Below are 17,788 nucleotides of genomic sequence, written 5' to 3' on the forward strand. Positions count from 1 at the left end.
AAGCTCTTGACTGACTGTCATGAAATCGTGCGATGCCCATAAGTAGACAGACCACTGTCTGTAAATAGGTAAATCTTTCTATTTCATGAAAGCATTACATTTGAAACATGTAACGTGCCACACAATCCCACAGAGCAACCAGACCCACTGAACTAATCGATCTTTTATTCAAAAATGTATTTCAACCGTTTATTTCAATTATGAATATACAATGAACGGAAAAGACGTATCACATTGCACAGGTAAAATGGATTTAGGACAGAAAGACAAAAATAAAGTTAAAAAAAAAAAAAAAGTTACATCGAAATCGCGTATGAAGGTGGTCGAACTAAAAGAATTATCGTTCATCTGGTATGCTCTCCGAGTTCCAATAGCACGTTTAATAAACGGTAACTCCAAAAGTAACAGAAAATTTGAAAAGTGCATCAAGTTGCAGAAGAAAGACAATAAAAAATGTAATTTTTCACTTAATGTACACTAGACGCACGTTAGGTTTTCCACCATCTGAGAGCCTCAGGGTTAAGTGCGTTGTTTCGTGTATTGTTGAAATACAATTCACACCAAAATGATACTACTACGTTCACGTGTTCAACAAGGCCGTCAGAGGTTTTCCGATACTGTTTACGCTGTATGTCGATACCACAATGGTGGGCGAATCTTTCAACGTGGCCAATGACGTTGACTGATCCTGGTAACCTTGAACATACAAGGCCCAAATAATAATAATAATAAAGTGTGTGTATATACATATATATAGCCCCCGTGTAGCTATATAGTTAACATATGTGACTTTGGTGCGGGACAATCGAGTTCGATTTCCGATGGTAGCTCTTGTGTTCCAGACCCATCGTTAAGCTCATGTTCCCTCAGTGCTGAAGAGGAAAGTTAAAACAAAAACCGTAGTGAAAAGTCAGGAGACCTCGATGGTTACTTAAGCAGAAAGGAGGAACTGTGGATACAACTTTCCCTAAACACTGGCCGTAGCAGTTGCTGGAAGGAAGCAACAATGTTACGGCAGAACATCTTGTATGAATCTGACATTAAGTAGAACCTCCCTCTCTTGCAGGTGGGAAAAATGGTGCTATTTTGTACTGCATATCGTAAACTCATGACCATAAAATTAGCAAGGCTTATCTTATCAGCTTCTCTACAGGTAGAACAGCGCTGTGAATGTTTAGCGGACTGTAACCTTTGGCTCTTATAGGAGGAATTTTACAACTGCATATGGATTCTCCGTTGTCCAGATCTAAGAAGTCTGCTGGTAAATGTTCCTATTAAGCATAAAATGTGAAATGAGATTCATCCAATGGGCTCAAATGGGCCTTCAGAGCATCACTTTTTTGAAAGCCCAGCATGCACATTATTGAACCCTGAAAGGATACTTTTTGAGAATTATCTATTAATAATCACACACTGCCATATAATACAAAATATAATAATAATCTTTAAGTCCAACGATTACGCCCTGTAAATTAAAGGAGACACATGATTACTGGAATTGAAAACTATAACGGAGAAACCGATGGAATGAGAATTAGGGACAAAACGGAGGGCACCAAGAAAACCCAGAGACACGATGTTGTCCACACGCCTGGGATCCAACTAGGGACCACTCGCACCAGAGGTGTGTGCTCAACCACTGAGGCACCATACCCCGCCATACTAAACGATCTTTCATCTTTACACTTCGTTTGCACTGCATTCTTCAAGTGCAGTAGTACCTGTCGATAGTTATCAACCTCGTATTTCACTTCTCGCATCCGATGTATAGACCACCCGTTTCGTGGATGTTCTGTGTAAGAGCCGATATTCTCGAACCTTTTAACGACATGCGTCAATGCAGAAGACGACATCGATTTGTTTTGAATACCTCGTATAGAACGATAAAAGTACAAAACTGCTGCACTTGCATTTCTATGGAAACTACTCTTCTTTACTGTCAATACTTTGCAACTTGTTATATTTTCCAATGTATTACTTTGGGATTACTCTGTATGCAAGTGTCAATTTGAAAGCTGGAGGATATCATAAGTAAGCGACAGTTATACAAGAAAGCAGGTTTGAATAGGCGCAGATAGTTTTAGAGAGAACCGAAGGAGTTTTATACACAATGTACAATTCGGCTTGCAGAACTTTGAGTAAATAGAAATGAAATAAAATATGTAAATTAATGCCCCACGGCTATACCTTGAAGACTTAGAGGCGAATCATGAATGCAAAAGTGACGAAAAAATAAACAAATAAAGATCCTAAAAGAAAATTCAAAAACGCCGAAAAAGATATAATGGAATTTCTCTTACAACAAATTACCTTACCAACCAAGGTAATTTCTGAAGGACTTAGAATATCCGGCGCCTCCACCATTATAATGATATTCCTCTTAACCTCGCGAAAATCCCGGGTTTCGACACCCGAGATTTTCCCAAGCGTATGAAAAATATCATTATATAGCACCATAATATTTCCACCACAAACTCACATGCCTGCGATGGGATTCTTTGCACCAGTGATAATCGCTCACCTATTGAGGCCTTTTTCATATGTGTGAAACAACGAAGATTGCGTATCTACGCTCGCGTAAATTTTCTCTCATTGTTGAAATATGCGCAAAAAAAATATAAGCAAATATTTTTCTTAAACGCCCCATACAATCATAAACTACACAATATTATAAACCTTGATAGAACAGTTAAAAATTAAAGAAGGCTTACTGGAACTATCATAAGAACTGTATACTCACCTTTCTACTGTATTTCTCAAATGATACTATGAAGTTGCACTCAATATAGAGACCTGCACGGGCCGATAATTGAAATAAAGCCAAACGTTGAAGAAGTGTGTCCGTGAAAAATGTTACAAAGAATGCACTAGCTATTTACAGTTTGTGTTGCTTAGCGGCTCCACTTTCACTACAGAGGATTGCAGGCATTATGCGGTAAATTGAGCTCTGACCTTGACCTTCACTCAACTCAAAATATAACAAGAAGGGGTGGGAATGTTTTGCCTGTCGCTAAACAATATTGCCATCTTCACTTTATGCTAAAAATCAATTAAGTTAGATTTTTGTTACAGGGAATGGAGTTTTTGTTCTCTCGATGACAGGCAAAGTTCTAGGAGGCAATGGTACCATTCGGGAAACAAGCGTCTGGTTGTGAACCAGAGTTTAGAAAATGTTTCTGAGGGTTAGGTCAAATTTAGTACTAAATTTTGAGAAAGGTTGGGGCTCGAGCTAATTTTTTAAAAATAATTATCGGGCCGGGGTCGGTCCAAAAACTTTTAAAAGTTATCGGGCCCGGGCCCGGCTTGGGCAAAGAATTTTGAAAAACTTATCGGGCCGGGCCGAAAATCTCCAAAACTTTTTGGGCCCGGGCTGGGCCGGGCCTAGCTACGTTCGGGCTGAAAAATTCGGCCCGTGCAGGTCTCTAACTCAATACCAAGATGAAACTGAAGAATATAGCAGAGCTTTTATTATAAGGAGTTTAAAATCCTTTTGATATTCCAAATGTTCTTTGCGTGTACTTATAAGTCTATTACTGAAGTAATTTTGTAATTCATACCGCACTGCGAACATTACAGTGTATACACCATTATCTTAACTACTATAAGATTTACCTCTCGAATATGACTACCGTAACCTTCTATTCATTTTTCAACTACTTCTTTTCTCTCTTTCTGTTGTAACTTCTTACGTAAAAATTAATTATTAAATATATGGTTATACTTAGCACATACATATTAACTATAGCTTACTTTGTAATACATGGTAATATTTACCGTCAGCGATGATTTTATTTACCGGAACGGCTCCCATATCATGCTCAACGATATTCTAATTTAACTTTCATCTCTGAATAACATCGCTGACGTGGTAATATTTACCGCATGTGATTTTATTTACCGGGACGGCTCCCATATCATGCTCAACGATATTATTCAAAACACCAATTCTAATTTAGCTTTCATTTCTGAATAATATCGCTGACGTGGTAATATTTACCGCATGTGATTTTATTTACCGGAACGGCTCCCATATCATGCTCAACGATATTATTCAAAACACCAATTCTAATTTAGCTTTCATTTCTGAATAACATCGCTGAGGATGATAGGGGAGCCTATCGGAAACTTTGTGGTAAGTAAATATCACGACGTATTACAAGTTATTATTAATAATTAATCATTCGTCAATTCATTTCCAGGTCCATAACATACTTACTGGCGTTATTGTTTCCAGACTAGTCGGATAACCTTCTGCAAAAAGCAACGGTAAATTCGCTGTTACAGGCTCTTTGGAAGATATATCCCCGCTGATGATATCCATCTCTAAGTTCCTCTGAATTCTTCGAATCGTTTAACAAATTCATTTATCCATGTTCAGCTAACAAACTATCAGATGTTCCTACCTGAAATTTGAATTATCACAAGATAAAAACGAACACAGGTAGCACTCCGAAAAAAGTTTTTATATATAACGTAAGTGTCCATTTTTGACCTGGTACGAATAAGGTTTAAAATATACTACCGGAAATTTCAGTATTGTAAACATTTTATTCTTTCCTTTAGAAGGGAAATTTTCGGAAACGCTGAAACGAATTCCCATATTTTTAGTTAAGAATTTCTATAGTGAATTTCACACTTTAACTCAAGCCAATTTCTATATGGAGCATTTTCTGAATAGGGGAAATTTGAATATTATAAAAATATCCCCTTTCTTCGTTAGGGGCGCAACTTCTGAAAATACTGAAATATGTGTTTATTTATTTTTTATAATGAGAGTTTATATCCCGAGTTCCATCTTCCTGATTTCAGGAACTCACGAGATACTGTACTTTTAGAAAGAATTGACCCCTTCATCGCCCCTACAGAGTCCTAGTTTTTCCTCCAATGAATTTCAATTGTATTTTTAATCTTCGTTGTGAATATTTGTAAGTTTTCAGTCAAACAATTAGACTTCAACCAAAGGACTTTCTACTGAATGTAGCACCGCAAATTTGCAGTTATACACAAACTTCTGTTTTACATTCCAAATATACATTTTTAATCAGTTGAATACACAAATATTTCAAATACACATTTTGAGTTGAATAGTTTTGAAACATTATTTAAAAATATATTTCTTGTTAATTAAGGACAAACGTAATCGTTTCTGCGATTTCACACAATTACCTATTTTCATCGCAATTATTTTGGGAGTTTCATATCAATAATCAATTAAACTCCTTTGCTAGGGGTAATCAACACCGATTTGCAGAGAATCAGCTGTTAGAATTTTGGTAACGAGATGAGAATATCGAAATACTTGAAAGCTGTTGAACTACTGTATTTCTTCGAATATAAGGTGCATCTTTTAGTCAACTTTTAGATGTCCAAAATTCAGGTGCGCCTTAGATTCGATATATATATTGCAATATAGGGCCTACATATTTATTCATTGCACATAGGTTACAACAGAATCTACTGCAGTCTTTAATAGTGGTAGTTATACTAATTTAATTAAAACTGGTTGTATTACAACTACGACAAGACTGCACAAAGATGGTAATCGCTCACGAACAATGAACATTTCGTTATACCGAAAAGAAATTGCTTATCGAAATAGGAATGTATTTGTATATGATTTCTGCGCCTTAGATTCGAAGCTTTTTAAAAATGAGTTTAAATGAGGTGAAATTTCAGGTGCGCCTTAGATTCGATGGCGCCTTATATTTGAAGAAATACGGTATGTAAGTTTGTGAAATGTTCAAACTGAAAGTTTTCAATTCTGCGATTTAAATATTTTCGCTGTATTATCCTGTTTGAAGACATCATTCTGTGGCTATACGGCGAAGATTTTTCTGTAAAAAAACCATTATCAAAAGCAATATAGGTAAAAACTTTCGACTGACGTATTCGAAGTAAAATCACAGTTTAATATGCATTTTTACTGTTGAAACTTCTTGATTATATTTCAACTTTTAACTTCCCTATTTTGACGGGAAAACTGAATTAGTATGACGCGCTAATTTGAAATGTTGTGCTATAACCGCTACCAGGTTATAGAAGTATTTTTGTGGACGCTCTGTATATTTCGTAAAGACAGTCATTATTTTTTCGATTTATACCTTATTCTGAGACGCAAATAAGTTCTTTCTTCGGTGGGAATTGCTTCCTTCTCATGCAACTGAACAAAGAAGTATTTCATTGTTTTTTTCCATATACATATATTTACAACATTGCTTTGTGGCGAGAACGGTTTTCGAGACGAGACATTCGAACCCCTCGGCGCCTAATGCTCAACTCATCATTGAGACCGACGAGCAATTTGGAAACAATTTTGTAATCCCTTCTTACAAATAAATGGCGCCCGAACAGGGATTCCATACACTTGACGATTACAAATAAATGGCAGCCCGAACTGAGACCCAAGAATGGTTACAAATAAATTACGCCCGAACTACCGACCCGAATCGAGACCGTTGGTGCTCGAATACGTATAATATCAATATTTTAATATACCATTTCTCTTTCAGCTCATTACCAGGAATTTGAAAAAAAAAATCTCTTTCAGTGGTGCTAATCATATGTTTTAGTATTAGTTTATTTTATTTTGTTCAAAATAACATACACCGAGGCAGATATAATCCGGAAACTAAAGTTATTTTTCGAAGAGACGGTTGAGGAATATAGAAAAGAAATGAAAGAGAGTTTTGCTGAGGTAAAGAGCAAATTATGTCAGAAGATAGACGGTTTACGGGACACGTTTCGTGAAAATAACCAAAAAATAGAAAGCGCCGAAAACAAAACACCGGAATTCGAACCTCAAGTAGATTTAGGCATTCCTAATTAACATGAAGCTCAAGCATCAGAGTCCCAAATAGAGATCGATATTTTGAATCAACCTCGTAATAGACATGCTAAGATTTTGCTTATTCTGAATGTAATGACACCGCTAGTAGTAGTAGTAGTGAAAATAACGAACTACCGCAAACAACAGAGAGAAAAAGCACAAACGAGGTTATGGTTATTGTAATAAGCAAAGACACGATCAGGTCGTAAACAATACGAAATTTAAAGGGAATCAGAACCAAGACTTTACACGAAAGAGTAACAGAAAGAAAAGGAGTCGTAAATCACGGTCACGTAATCTGAACTATCAGAAATAGACAGGAATCGCAACTTGTGTGACATCAAGAATAGATTTGTATGTAGAAGTAACCGTTGTAGGAATAGACAAACCGACTGTAGTTATCAAAATAGAAATAGTAATCACACAAAAAGAAAAAGCTAACTGAGACTTCCTACACTGATACAAATTTTCCTTCCAGGAGAGCGACGTATTTCTTTTAATCTTTCTTTCGACTGTTAAACATGTATTCATTTTTCTTCCTTTTTGTTTTTAGTTCTTGATCAGGACACATGGACACGAAAAAAAAGAACTACGCATTTCTTTTAAACTTCTTTTTGCTTCTAGCTTGTAACTGTTCAACGAAGAGCGGCTATTACGTTTTCCTCTGTTGTTTTGACAAGACAGCCGCTGGATTTTCGACCACTTATGTTTATGGTTATGAATAACGCCTTCGAAGGACTGACTGTCAAATTGGCCTCTTTAAATCGTTTTAAGACCTCTCTCAAAAGTTCGAGCATTTCTTTTCTCGTTTCTGTGGATATCACCAAATCATCATAGTAACAAATTACTTTCGTGTCATATAACTCTCCCAAAACCAAGTGCATTAATCTATTTAGAGTATTTGGAAGGCCACAGAGGCCATACGTCCCACGTTTGAACATGTACACTCCTTTATGAGTAATAAATGCAGTGTATTTTTTACACCCCGTCGCAATTCTCAAATTTGCGTATGCACAAGCGAGATCTAATTTGAGGTAAAATTTCTTGTTCCCCAGACAACTCAGAGCTTCAAAAAGTCCCAGTATACTCGTTGCTCTTTCTCTGTAGCAAGATTTAGCCTCCTGCTGTCGAGCATGAGCTTGAACGAACCCTTGCGTTTTCTATGCAAAATAGGGCAACTTATATAACTAGATGTAGTTTTATTTATAATCCCTCGTTTCTCCATATCATCGAGAAGTTCTGACAATTTTTCTCGTTTTCTCTGACATAGGTTTCAAACGCGAAGTGAAAGGGGTTTTATCCTTTAATTTTATCGTGTGCTCTGACGTCAAACTGTATTCATTTATTATTTCCATAAACTGATCCATGAGAGGGGGGTCTAATTTCACTTTACTAATCATGCTACCTAGATCATCTGTTTCCTCCTCATTCACGAGATTCAATTTATTATCATTCATCTCAAGAATTGCTTCTCTCCTATCAAATAAACAGACTAGGGTTTCATTATCATCTATTGACCATCCACCCGATTTTAAATGAATCGAGATTCCGGCTTTCTTAATAAAGTCCCTCCCCACCAGATTTGATTTACTTAAACCAGAAATCACGTGGAAGGTTTGACGAACGGTATGACCATAACAATTAACATTTACAGTTATAGAGCCATTCGTTCTTGCAGATCCTGACGCTAAAAGAATTTCTATGGAACCCTTTTTTAATTTCCTGTCCGCTTCTACCCATTTTTCTGCTGTTTCCTGACTTATGCAAGATAAAGAACTACCAATATCTAGGTATATCACGTCATTTATTGACAATACCGTACATTTTACTAAAGGTTCCTTTACAAACGTTTTTCTTGCTTCTTTCCTCTTCCCTGCCGAAGACGAGAAATAGTCAAGTTTTTTGCAACGGTATTTCCATTGTGAATTTTCCCTTGTGTACCTCGTTTTTCTACTCTAGGTCTGTTCGCCGAACTCACCCCTCCTACTTCAGGGTTACTGACTTGAGCACCCCCTCTCGTTCTATGGTCGTTCGCTCTTCTCTCTCTTGTCGTAGAACCATGTTTTTTTCTTTTCGTTCCGCTAGGCTGACTTTGTGCAGTGACTATTTTCGCTTCGGAATTTTCCCTCCCACTTTCTTTTTTTTCTGGTCACAAATATTTTCTCTCCCCTCTCGGCGCTTGTTTATGTGCAAACACCTGTGAATTATTTTTACTGATTCTAAATCGCTTACGTTGCTAACTGTATGCTGACCTGTTTTGATTCGTAATGAGCACCGCTTTTTTTCCATTGGTTTGCTATCTTAGTATTACATAAACTAATACAAGAACCACTGTGCAATGCTTCCTCCTGTAAAAAAATCCAAATAAATAGGGCTCAACTTTTTCCCTATTTATTCTATCTAAAACTGAGGCTGTCACGTTATCGCTTTATCCTGCCTTCCTTTTCCTATCTGGACATTCATAGGTTTTATGATCGTATTTCTTGCAAGCGTAGCATTGCACTCTTTTTTTCCTCTTTTTCACTAATTTGCCGTGTATTTCTCTCATTACCCGACCTATTTACTTTGGCCGGATCTAAGGCAGAAATTGCTATCTGGGCCGCGTTTGATTTTTCTATTCTATCTCTAGTATTGATGACTGCAATAGCATAAGAATAATCCGAGTTTTTAATACTCACCTGCTGTATGTAGTTATATTTTCCTAGAAGATAGGATTGGATCCTTAATGATTTCTATTCAAGTTGTTTCAACGATTTAAAATTCTTCCCATGTAAAAATTGCCTAAATTTTGGGTGGGACTTTGCTATTATTTTTGAGATTTGTTCTTTTTCCGTCTGTGGGTCTTTGAGTGTCAAAAACAGGATTGCCACACTACTAATGAACCTTGCTAACGATTCATCCGGGTTTTGAAGCTTATTTGATATCATACTTTCAATCTCCGAATTATAATCAAAACTGAAATGTTCCTGTTGAAAACTAAGCTTGAATTCGGCATAGTTTTCAAATGGCCTTCTGAACTTAAACCAACGCCCTGGTTTTTCCAGTAACAGTTAAGAAGTACTAAGTCCAAAATATCTTTCTCCGGCACGTTCTTCTGTTTTGCCCATCCTTCGAGACAATCGAGAAATTCAAAGGGACATTCGATTCTTCTCACCGGAAAAGGTTGGTGTTGATAGTTTAATATCTATCACTTCCTCTGGCTTTCTACAATTACAAATTGTTTCATTTGTTCCCTCGCTATTACTAGAACTTCTTAATTTCCTAATCTCTTTTAGTATATTGGCCACATTAGCCTCCTCAGTTTCTTCTAACTCCAGAGCGCTCTTAAGCTCTTCTAAGCTTATTGTACTTGTCATGGTTACTTTCTTTACTCTGCCTGATCTTAATAACAAACTTCTGCTATTGAACAAAATACTTGTTACTACTTGCTATTGTGAGGTGGGTCGTTATCTATCATCTAATATTTAAAAATCCGGACGAGCCCCCAATTCAGGTAGTGTTTCCTTTCACCTTTTTAATTTTAACATCTATCGCTGGTTTCTACTTACGTCTCTTCAGACTTTTCTAGGAGATAATAACTAGTAGGAACACTAACATAATTAATAATTAATAAAATCCAACCCACTTAGGTGAATACCTCTCAATAACCAGATTAAGGGTAAAGAACAATCTTTATTTAGGAATTAAATCAGAATAAAGAAGTGAATTTTTTAATTAGCGAAGAAAATTTTATTGAGGGCTCTTTAACTTCGGAGCCCTGTATCTTAATTTTGAAGCTCAAGCACAACATCCTATTACTCTCTAATCAGACTTCACTGATCAGTTATTTTTTCACAGCTCAGTCCTACCCTAAATCTATCAGGAAGGCCTATCTATACCTATCCTCCAACCTTCCGTCTAAAAAAAAAAAAAAAAAAAAAAAAAAAAAGAATAACCAGAAATGTCAAAGGTCATCGCTCAGTCCGAAGAGGGTTATTCATTTCAAAGAGAAAACCATTACTTCGGTTTCTCTGGCCTAACAAAAAAAATCTAAAATTGTACCTTAATGAAGTTTCCCTCAGAAAGGTTGTTTTTTAATATCCTACTTTCTCCTAGCTAGAAGATTACGGGAATCATTCATCGCTATAAGCTATCACTCAAGCTTATTTCTATCTGAAACTAAATTTCCATACTAACTACGGTCATCATTCAGACCCAAGGAATTTCTCCCTTGCTCTAACCACCATTTAGGTTAGTCCCTCAAGAAAGCCTATTTAAAAAAATGATTAAGAAAAATCTACAACCATCACTCAGGCCCCAGAGAACTTAATTTTTCGTTATTTGGTCAGCACTTAAACCGATCCCTAAAAGATAGGAAAGTTTTAAAAAAATTCCAGGCGAGGCAATGACCTAGACCAACGACGGGAGGCTTCTAACAGACAAGATTCCTTCCCAACTCCCGCACAATGCAATGGCCGCCTTCACTTATATATCCTCGAGTGACCATATCCTTTTTATGCTGTTTTTTTTTTATTTTCGCTAAAAAGAATCCGCAAAAAATCGTTTGAAAATCTTTTGTAACCGTCCTTACCCTCTGGAATTCTCATCGTATACTAGAAAAGCTATATATAAAAAAAAACTTGAACTAAAGCAACTAGAAAAAACAAGAATACACAACGAAGCATATATACAATTACAAGCATAAGATTTAAAATAATATTTTATCCTATCAATATATATGTATATGAAGATAATTATTAATTATACTATAGAATATATACGTCTAGCTAGACTTACCTTTTTAAACATGTAAACTGTATAATTTTAATTCAGTATTAATTTAATATTAATATACACAGTAAGGGCGAAGAATCGTCCTTACAAACTAGCAACAAAATGTAACCTATTTCGTAAATATATTGATATCACGAGTTATAGTATGGTTACCACAGTTGTGTAAAAAATATTCTTGACGCTTCGCGTTTCTATCTGTGGATAGTGTGCTAATTGCAAGGGGGTGAAGAGAAATCCCCTTTGGCAATACTAGATGTATGCTATTACCACGGGGTGTTATTTCAAACGACAATATATTACGAAAGTATGACAGTTGTAGCCAGGTGTCATTTATTTGAGCAAGAGAAGGCAATTGCCCTCCCAGAAGAATTTGAGGAACACTTATACTTTAATCCATTGTCTACAAATATACTTGTACAAAACGTGAGTATGTCGGTGGTGCTCTTGCCCCCTCCCCCAAGTGTAGTCTGAAATGACGTCCCTGGTTATAGCATACTTCCAGTTTTACCAAAGGTGATTTCCGCTCATCTCCCTTGTAATTCGCACTCTGTCCACAGATATAGACACGAAGCGTCAAGAACATTTTTTACACAACGTGGTATCACTATATTTAGGGAGTGGGTTACATTCTGTTGCTAGTTAACATGGAACATTGCAAGATTTTACAACTGATTTGAACATTTCTATTGTTTTATGCATTATTGCAAGGTTTTATTAGGAAGAAGAAGAGAAACTGTTTGGAACATTGCCTAAGAAGAGATTGTATCATGAGGGACGTCCTAGAGGGTATCATGGAGGGAAAGAGAGGGAGGGAGCGAAGGACACTACAATTAATGGATGATATTAAAACAGAAAGTTCATATGCGAAGACGAAGAGGTTAGCGGAGGACCGCGGAGCATGGAAGCTTCACAGCTGCGGCAAGTGACCTGCCAATAAAGGCAGAATAGCTATGATGATGGTGATGATGATGCAAGGTTTTATAACTGATTTGATCATTTCTATTGTTTTATGCATTATAAACATATGTAAATTAATATTTTACTTCTAGTTACAAATGGATACTTTATTGGTTAAAGTAAAAAAAAGAGACTCGAGCGGGAATCGAACCCGGGATTTTTGTACGTGAGGTGTAGATGCTCCTCATTCTGCTACGTAGTCACTTGATAACTTAACACGTCGTATTATATATGCGGCAAGTCGGAAACTAAGACGTTTTTCTCTGTTATTTCTGGCTATTACGCTCTCCCAGTTTGGATTATTAACACTACTACCTCGCGAAAGATGGCCCCGAAGTTCATTTACCAAAAGTCTTTTTTCCCCTTGTAAGAAGATTTGAGAAAGAAAACAGCAATGGTAGGGTCATCTAATGAGAAGAAACGACTATGTGGTTAGAATAGTGATGGCAACGGAAGTGGACGGGAAGAGAGAAAGAGTGCGAACAAGGAAATGGAGGAATATGGTTAAATATAATTTCAGGGGAAAAAGTCTACAGGGAAGGAATTCTGGAACAGGGCTTCATGGAGAAGCTTCATCTGAATCGTGTACGCCATATTGTGGGAAAGGGCAAATGTGATGATGCGATGGATGATATTGCTGGAATGATGAGACTGGGAGGAAACGGAATAACACTGAAAAAAAACCACCCACACGGTGTTTTTTCCATCAAAAGCTCACAGGAGCTGGGATCGAGTCACGGATCCCTTGCACCAAATTTCAACGCTCTACTACTGAACCATCGTGTCCATCGTTGATATTAGATTACACACACTTGGTACGGGCGAAGTTCAAAGAACGAGCATCACACATGTACTTCTTTTGTTTTAAGTTGTTCGCTAATGTTTTACAAACGATGTTTTTGTTATTTTTGGATCTATAGATTTGTGAAACTTACAGGAGATACCTAACGTTATTTCGAAAGAGGAATGTATAAGTAATCAAAATATATTGGGACCTTACATCTGACAACTCTGAGAATGTACAAGAATGTAAGACAAAATTACCAATCTTAACCATACAGTACGCCATAAGAAAGCCATAATGAAGTGAAGTGCTATGTAAAAGCAATGTCCCAGTGCAAGTTAAGTTTTCAATTTCTTCTTATATGCGACATTAGCTTTTTGAAATATACAGAAGAAATACGTAAAGCACTTTTTTCCAATGCCCTAGTTTAAGGACATACCCACCGTCACCGACGCACCCTTGCATGGGCCACTAATCTCTTCACTCGTAACCGTGGGAATTCATTCGTAACCGTTTAGAAAGTTCCTCTTAGGGTACCGGTGAAAGCTGCATTCATCGGTGCAGATTCTCTTTGCGAGAACTTCACTTACAGCCATATATATGCGTCCGGACGTATGCCATATAAACGTTTACGCAAAATACACAAACTAACTTGTGCTAGTTGCGCACTAAATGCGAGAGTGATATCCATGAAATCTTTAAGTTTTACGTCCCACGGTTATGCCGGTTAGGCTAAAGGAGACGGTGATGATGAGAGATAAGTGAAATGGTGGAATGAAGAAAGTGGGAGGAAACGAGAAAACTCCGAGAAAACCACGAGCACGGTATTTGCCCACCACAAAGTCCACACGGCGCGAGCTAGGATCAAACCAGGGACCCCAAGCACCGGAGGTGAACGCTCTACCACTTATCCACCACGCCCGCAGAATGATATCTAACCGAGTCAGAAGCAGGGCCCGTGCAGTAGTTTGTCCGCAGGGAGAAAGCGTGCCAGCGACGGAAGGTATCCGCATGAAAAACGATAGTGCAGATACACTTGATATCGCATAAAATCACATAAGTGAAAGCACTTGTAACTCTATACTTGCCAACATAATATACACGTTTCCTAGATTGTGTTGAAATATTCCACCGCTAAAATTAGTAATTTATACAGTCGTTTCTCATATGCATTCATTCATTTTAACGCAAGCATAGCATTTGTGATCTATCTATATTTGTAACATTACACTTGTAGACATGAGATACGAAAAATTCCTCCGACAATAGAATTCATATCCTATACAATCCTCTTTCATATGCACTCACTCATTTTAACCGTAAAATTATCATTTTTTGACAGACTATCCTTAATCAGTACCTATAATGAATTCAATTATGGATCTACAAACTACGTCCGAACTTTACAAACTCATGTTCTATTAGGCATATAACTTAATATTTAAAACAACTTTTTTATATTGAAAAGGAAATGAAATGAAATCTTTGAGTTTTACGTCCCACGGTTATGCCAGTTAGGCTAAAGGAGACGGTGATGATGAGTGATGAATGAAAATGGTGGAATGAAGAAAGTGGGAGGAAGCGGGAGAACCCCGAGAAAACCCACGCACACGGTGTTTGTCCACCACAAAGTTCACTTGGCGGGGGCTGGGATCGAACCCGGAACCCCAAGCACCAGAGGTGAACGCTCTACCACTGAGCCACCGCGGCCCCCTTATATTGAAAAGGTATAGGTAAAATTGAGGATCTACCAGGGGCAGGTATAAATCAGGTACAACTTTTAATAAAATTATCACTCAATATAAAGTATAAGTAAATGTATCTTAGAGTATCACAATAAAAATTTCGAGCAGCGTCCAATATAAGGCTTGGCGGCACTATCCCAGTTTAGATATACATGAATTTATACAATTTATGGATGAAATGTGATGTTATCTTGGGAAACCAATGTGTAAGTATTCGTAATATATAGGGATCATTTGTCTCGCATATATAATAAAGTAGAAATGCTAAATTAAAAATGACCTTTGTATCACGCATCACGTATAATTTATAAGAAAGTCATGGTAAAGGGAAGTGAAGTGGAGTGGCCATGTGTTATAGGTCGTGGTCAGTAACATGGAAGTTTTCGAAACGTCTCCCACTCCTTCTAATGTAGTATCAGTACTTGATGACTAAACTGTCATCCTTTCATTCAATTGTGGACGCTCTGGTGTAGTGTCAATATCAGAAGAAAATTGAAGGAGAAATTTTATTTATTGGACTTTGTGAGAATACAATTTCAAGACATACAGAACCTTCAGTTAGTCATATTATCAGATGTAATAAAAGGAGACCTACAGAAACGTTTTTTGTTAAGTGTGACGAATGTGAAAGTTTGGGGGCTAACTGCCACACTAATGCGTTAAAGGGTTAAGTTTAGAGTTGCTCCTTTGTTTTTTATAAAAATTAGGGAAATTTACAGAAATGAGGTAAGAAATAATGACAGTAAAGTTATGCTTGATATAGTACCAAGACATGGAAGGATTCGATGATTCAGCTGCGTGGTAGTCGTATAGGATGACGAATCGGTGCGTTGAATGTGATATTTCCGCATTGAGTTTTACAAAATTATATAAGAATAATGAAGAGAAGCGAGCGAGCGTTAGCGAGTGAGAGCGGGTTAGAGCCCCGCAGGGCAAGTTGTTTTCTGTCCTTATTACAGCTTAGTAGGAATGGGGACCTGTGTTCTAGAACCTTGCCCTAATCTAACCTAAACCATTAAAAACACACAAAATATAGGAAGAAAGTACGAATTTTAAGCGAAGAATTCTGGCCCCCCAAATCCAAATATCCTAACCTGACCTAACCTACCTAAGCCATCAAAAAATACAGAAAATATAGCACGAAATTTAAGCAAAACCTTCTGGCCCCCCAGTTCCAAAAGTGGGGTATGGGTTCAGAAGCACGGAAAAAAACAATTTTTACATGAGAAATGAGTGATGCAAGTACTTAGACGTAACATAACGTAACCAAATCTAACCTAACCTAACATAAACCAACGTAAGCTAACCTGAACTAACCTAAACTAACGTATTAGTAAAAATAAGCGAAATTCTATCATTTTTTCAGAAAATTATGCGGGACTCCTACACTAATATAACATAAACTAAACTAACCTAACCTAACTTAAACTAACCAACCCTACCCTAAACTAACCGAAAGTGAACAGAAATTAGGAAAATTGTAACATTTTTTAGAGAAAAGAGCTGGACCCCTTCTGCTAAAAATAGGCCCCAAAAATATGCCCAAATGCGTATGAAAGTGGTAAATGTTATGATTCTAACAAAATATACCTAACTGGAACTGCACGGCCTTGGCACCCCAACCTTCTGCGTTACTCAAATGCTTTTCATTTGTTTTCTCCGCCCCCTACATTTTCCAGCGAGGTCTTGAGGCAATCAACTCACGCAAGCATATCTAGAAGAAATGAAAAGTCGCTAATACGAACTCTAAAAGCACTGATTTACGATTTGTGCAGAGATATTTTTTTCTATATTTACAGTTGCTCGCAGCTTGATCTACATCTGGTACAAATACATTAATATATTAGATATAAACAGCTGTTTCTCTTGTAATTAATATATCATGTCTCAAACCATCGGACACCTAATTTATTTTATTTGACTCTAACCTACATATTTACATTTTATTCATAAAGTTACAAGCATTCAATCCTATTGTTTACCTTCAGAACGAATGAACGGGGTCTACATATACTGCACCTCAACGCACATCAACACATGGAGAAAAGTAACACAAGGAAAGCGCACTTAAATGTATCACTTCCTTAGTCAAAACGTAATATTAATTATCCCAATAAAAATCAAAATATATGATATGAAACATGACACTTCCCACAACCGCAGAAATCACGTCGTATGTCATTTGTTTTTCAGCTGAACGTCCATGTGAAGACACATTACAGTAAAAGAAAAAGAAAAAAGTAAAAAAAAAAAACATACATGTAAAAACTTGCTCCAAAATCTTAGCGTTACCATTTAAAGCTAACGTTTTAAAAATAGATGTTCTTGAATGGATTACCGTTTCCGTTGCACAAAACTTCTATACTTCCTAGAGTTCCTAATAAGATTTTTTAAAAGCTTCTGAACGTCATATGAAAAAAAAAAAAATGCCTAATGTATCAGAATGTAAATAATGCAAATTACAATTTAAAGATCCGGACTTCCAGAAATCCCGACTCTGTAAATTTAGTCTAATTCTAGTGGCGATTTTAGAAACTTTAATATAATTTATCTTTATATCGAATTTGGACTACCAGAAAAGCTTTGGAACTCCCCCGGAAAAAAATTCTGCGTACGTGCATGACTCAGGCTACATCAAATTTGCATCTAGAACTTAACGTGGAAAACAAACTCGAACTTATTATTAGTTAATCGACTGATAAA

General features: G+C 36.8%; 1 protein-coding gene across 2 annotated transcripts in view; it reads right to left on the reverse strand.

Moving 5' to 3' along the window:
- Nucleotides 1-17,290, reverse strand: part of LOC145666389 (uncharacterized) — a 74,197-nt gene extending 56,907 nt beyond the window's left edge. For both annotated transcript variants that reach the window (XM_081733586.1, XM_081733585.1), the window contains exons 1-2: nucleotides 17,068-17,290; nucleotides 4,217-4,403 (exon numbers count right to left, since the gene is read on the reverse strand). In XM_081733586.1, the coding sequence (XP_081589712.1) occupies nucleotides 4,217-4,321 (105 nt within the window). In that variant the 5' untranslated portion in view covers nucleotides 4,322-4,403; nucleotides 17,068-17,290. The remainder of the gene's footprint in view (nucleotides 1-4,216; nucleotides 4,404-17,067) is intronic.
- Between the last annotated feature and the right edge of the window lie 498 nt (nucleotides 17,291-17,788).

The sequence above is a fragment of the Thermobia domestica genome, chromosome 12 (assembly GCF_964235325.1).
Source record: "Thermobia domestica chromosome 12, izTheDome1.hap1.1, whole genome shotgun sequence".
In the NCBI taxonomy this organism is placed as follows: Eukaryota; Metazoa; Arthropoda; class Insecta; order Zygentoma; family Lepismatidae; genus Thermobia; species Thermobia domestica.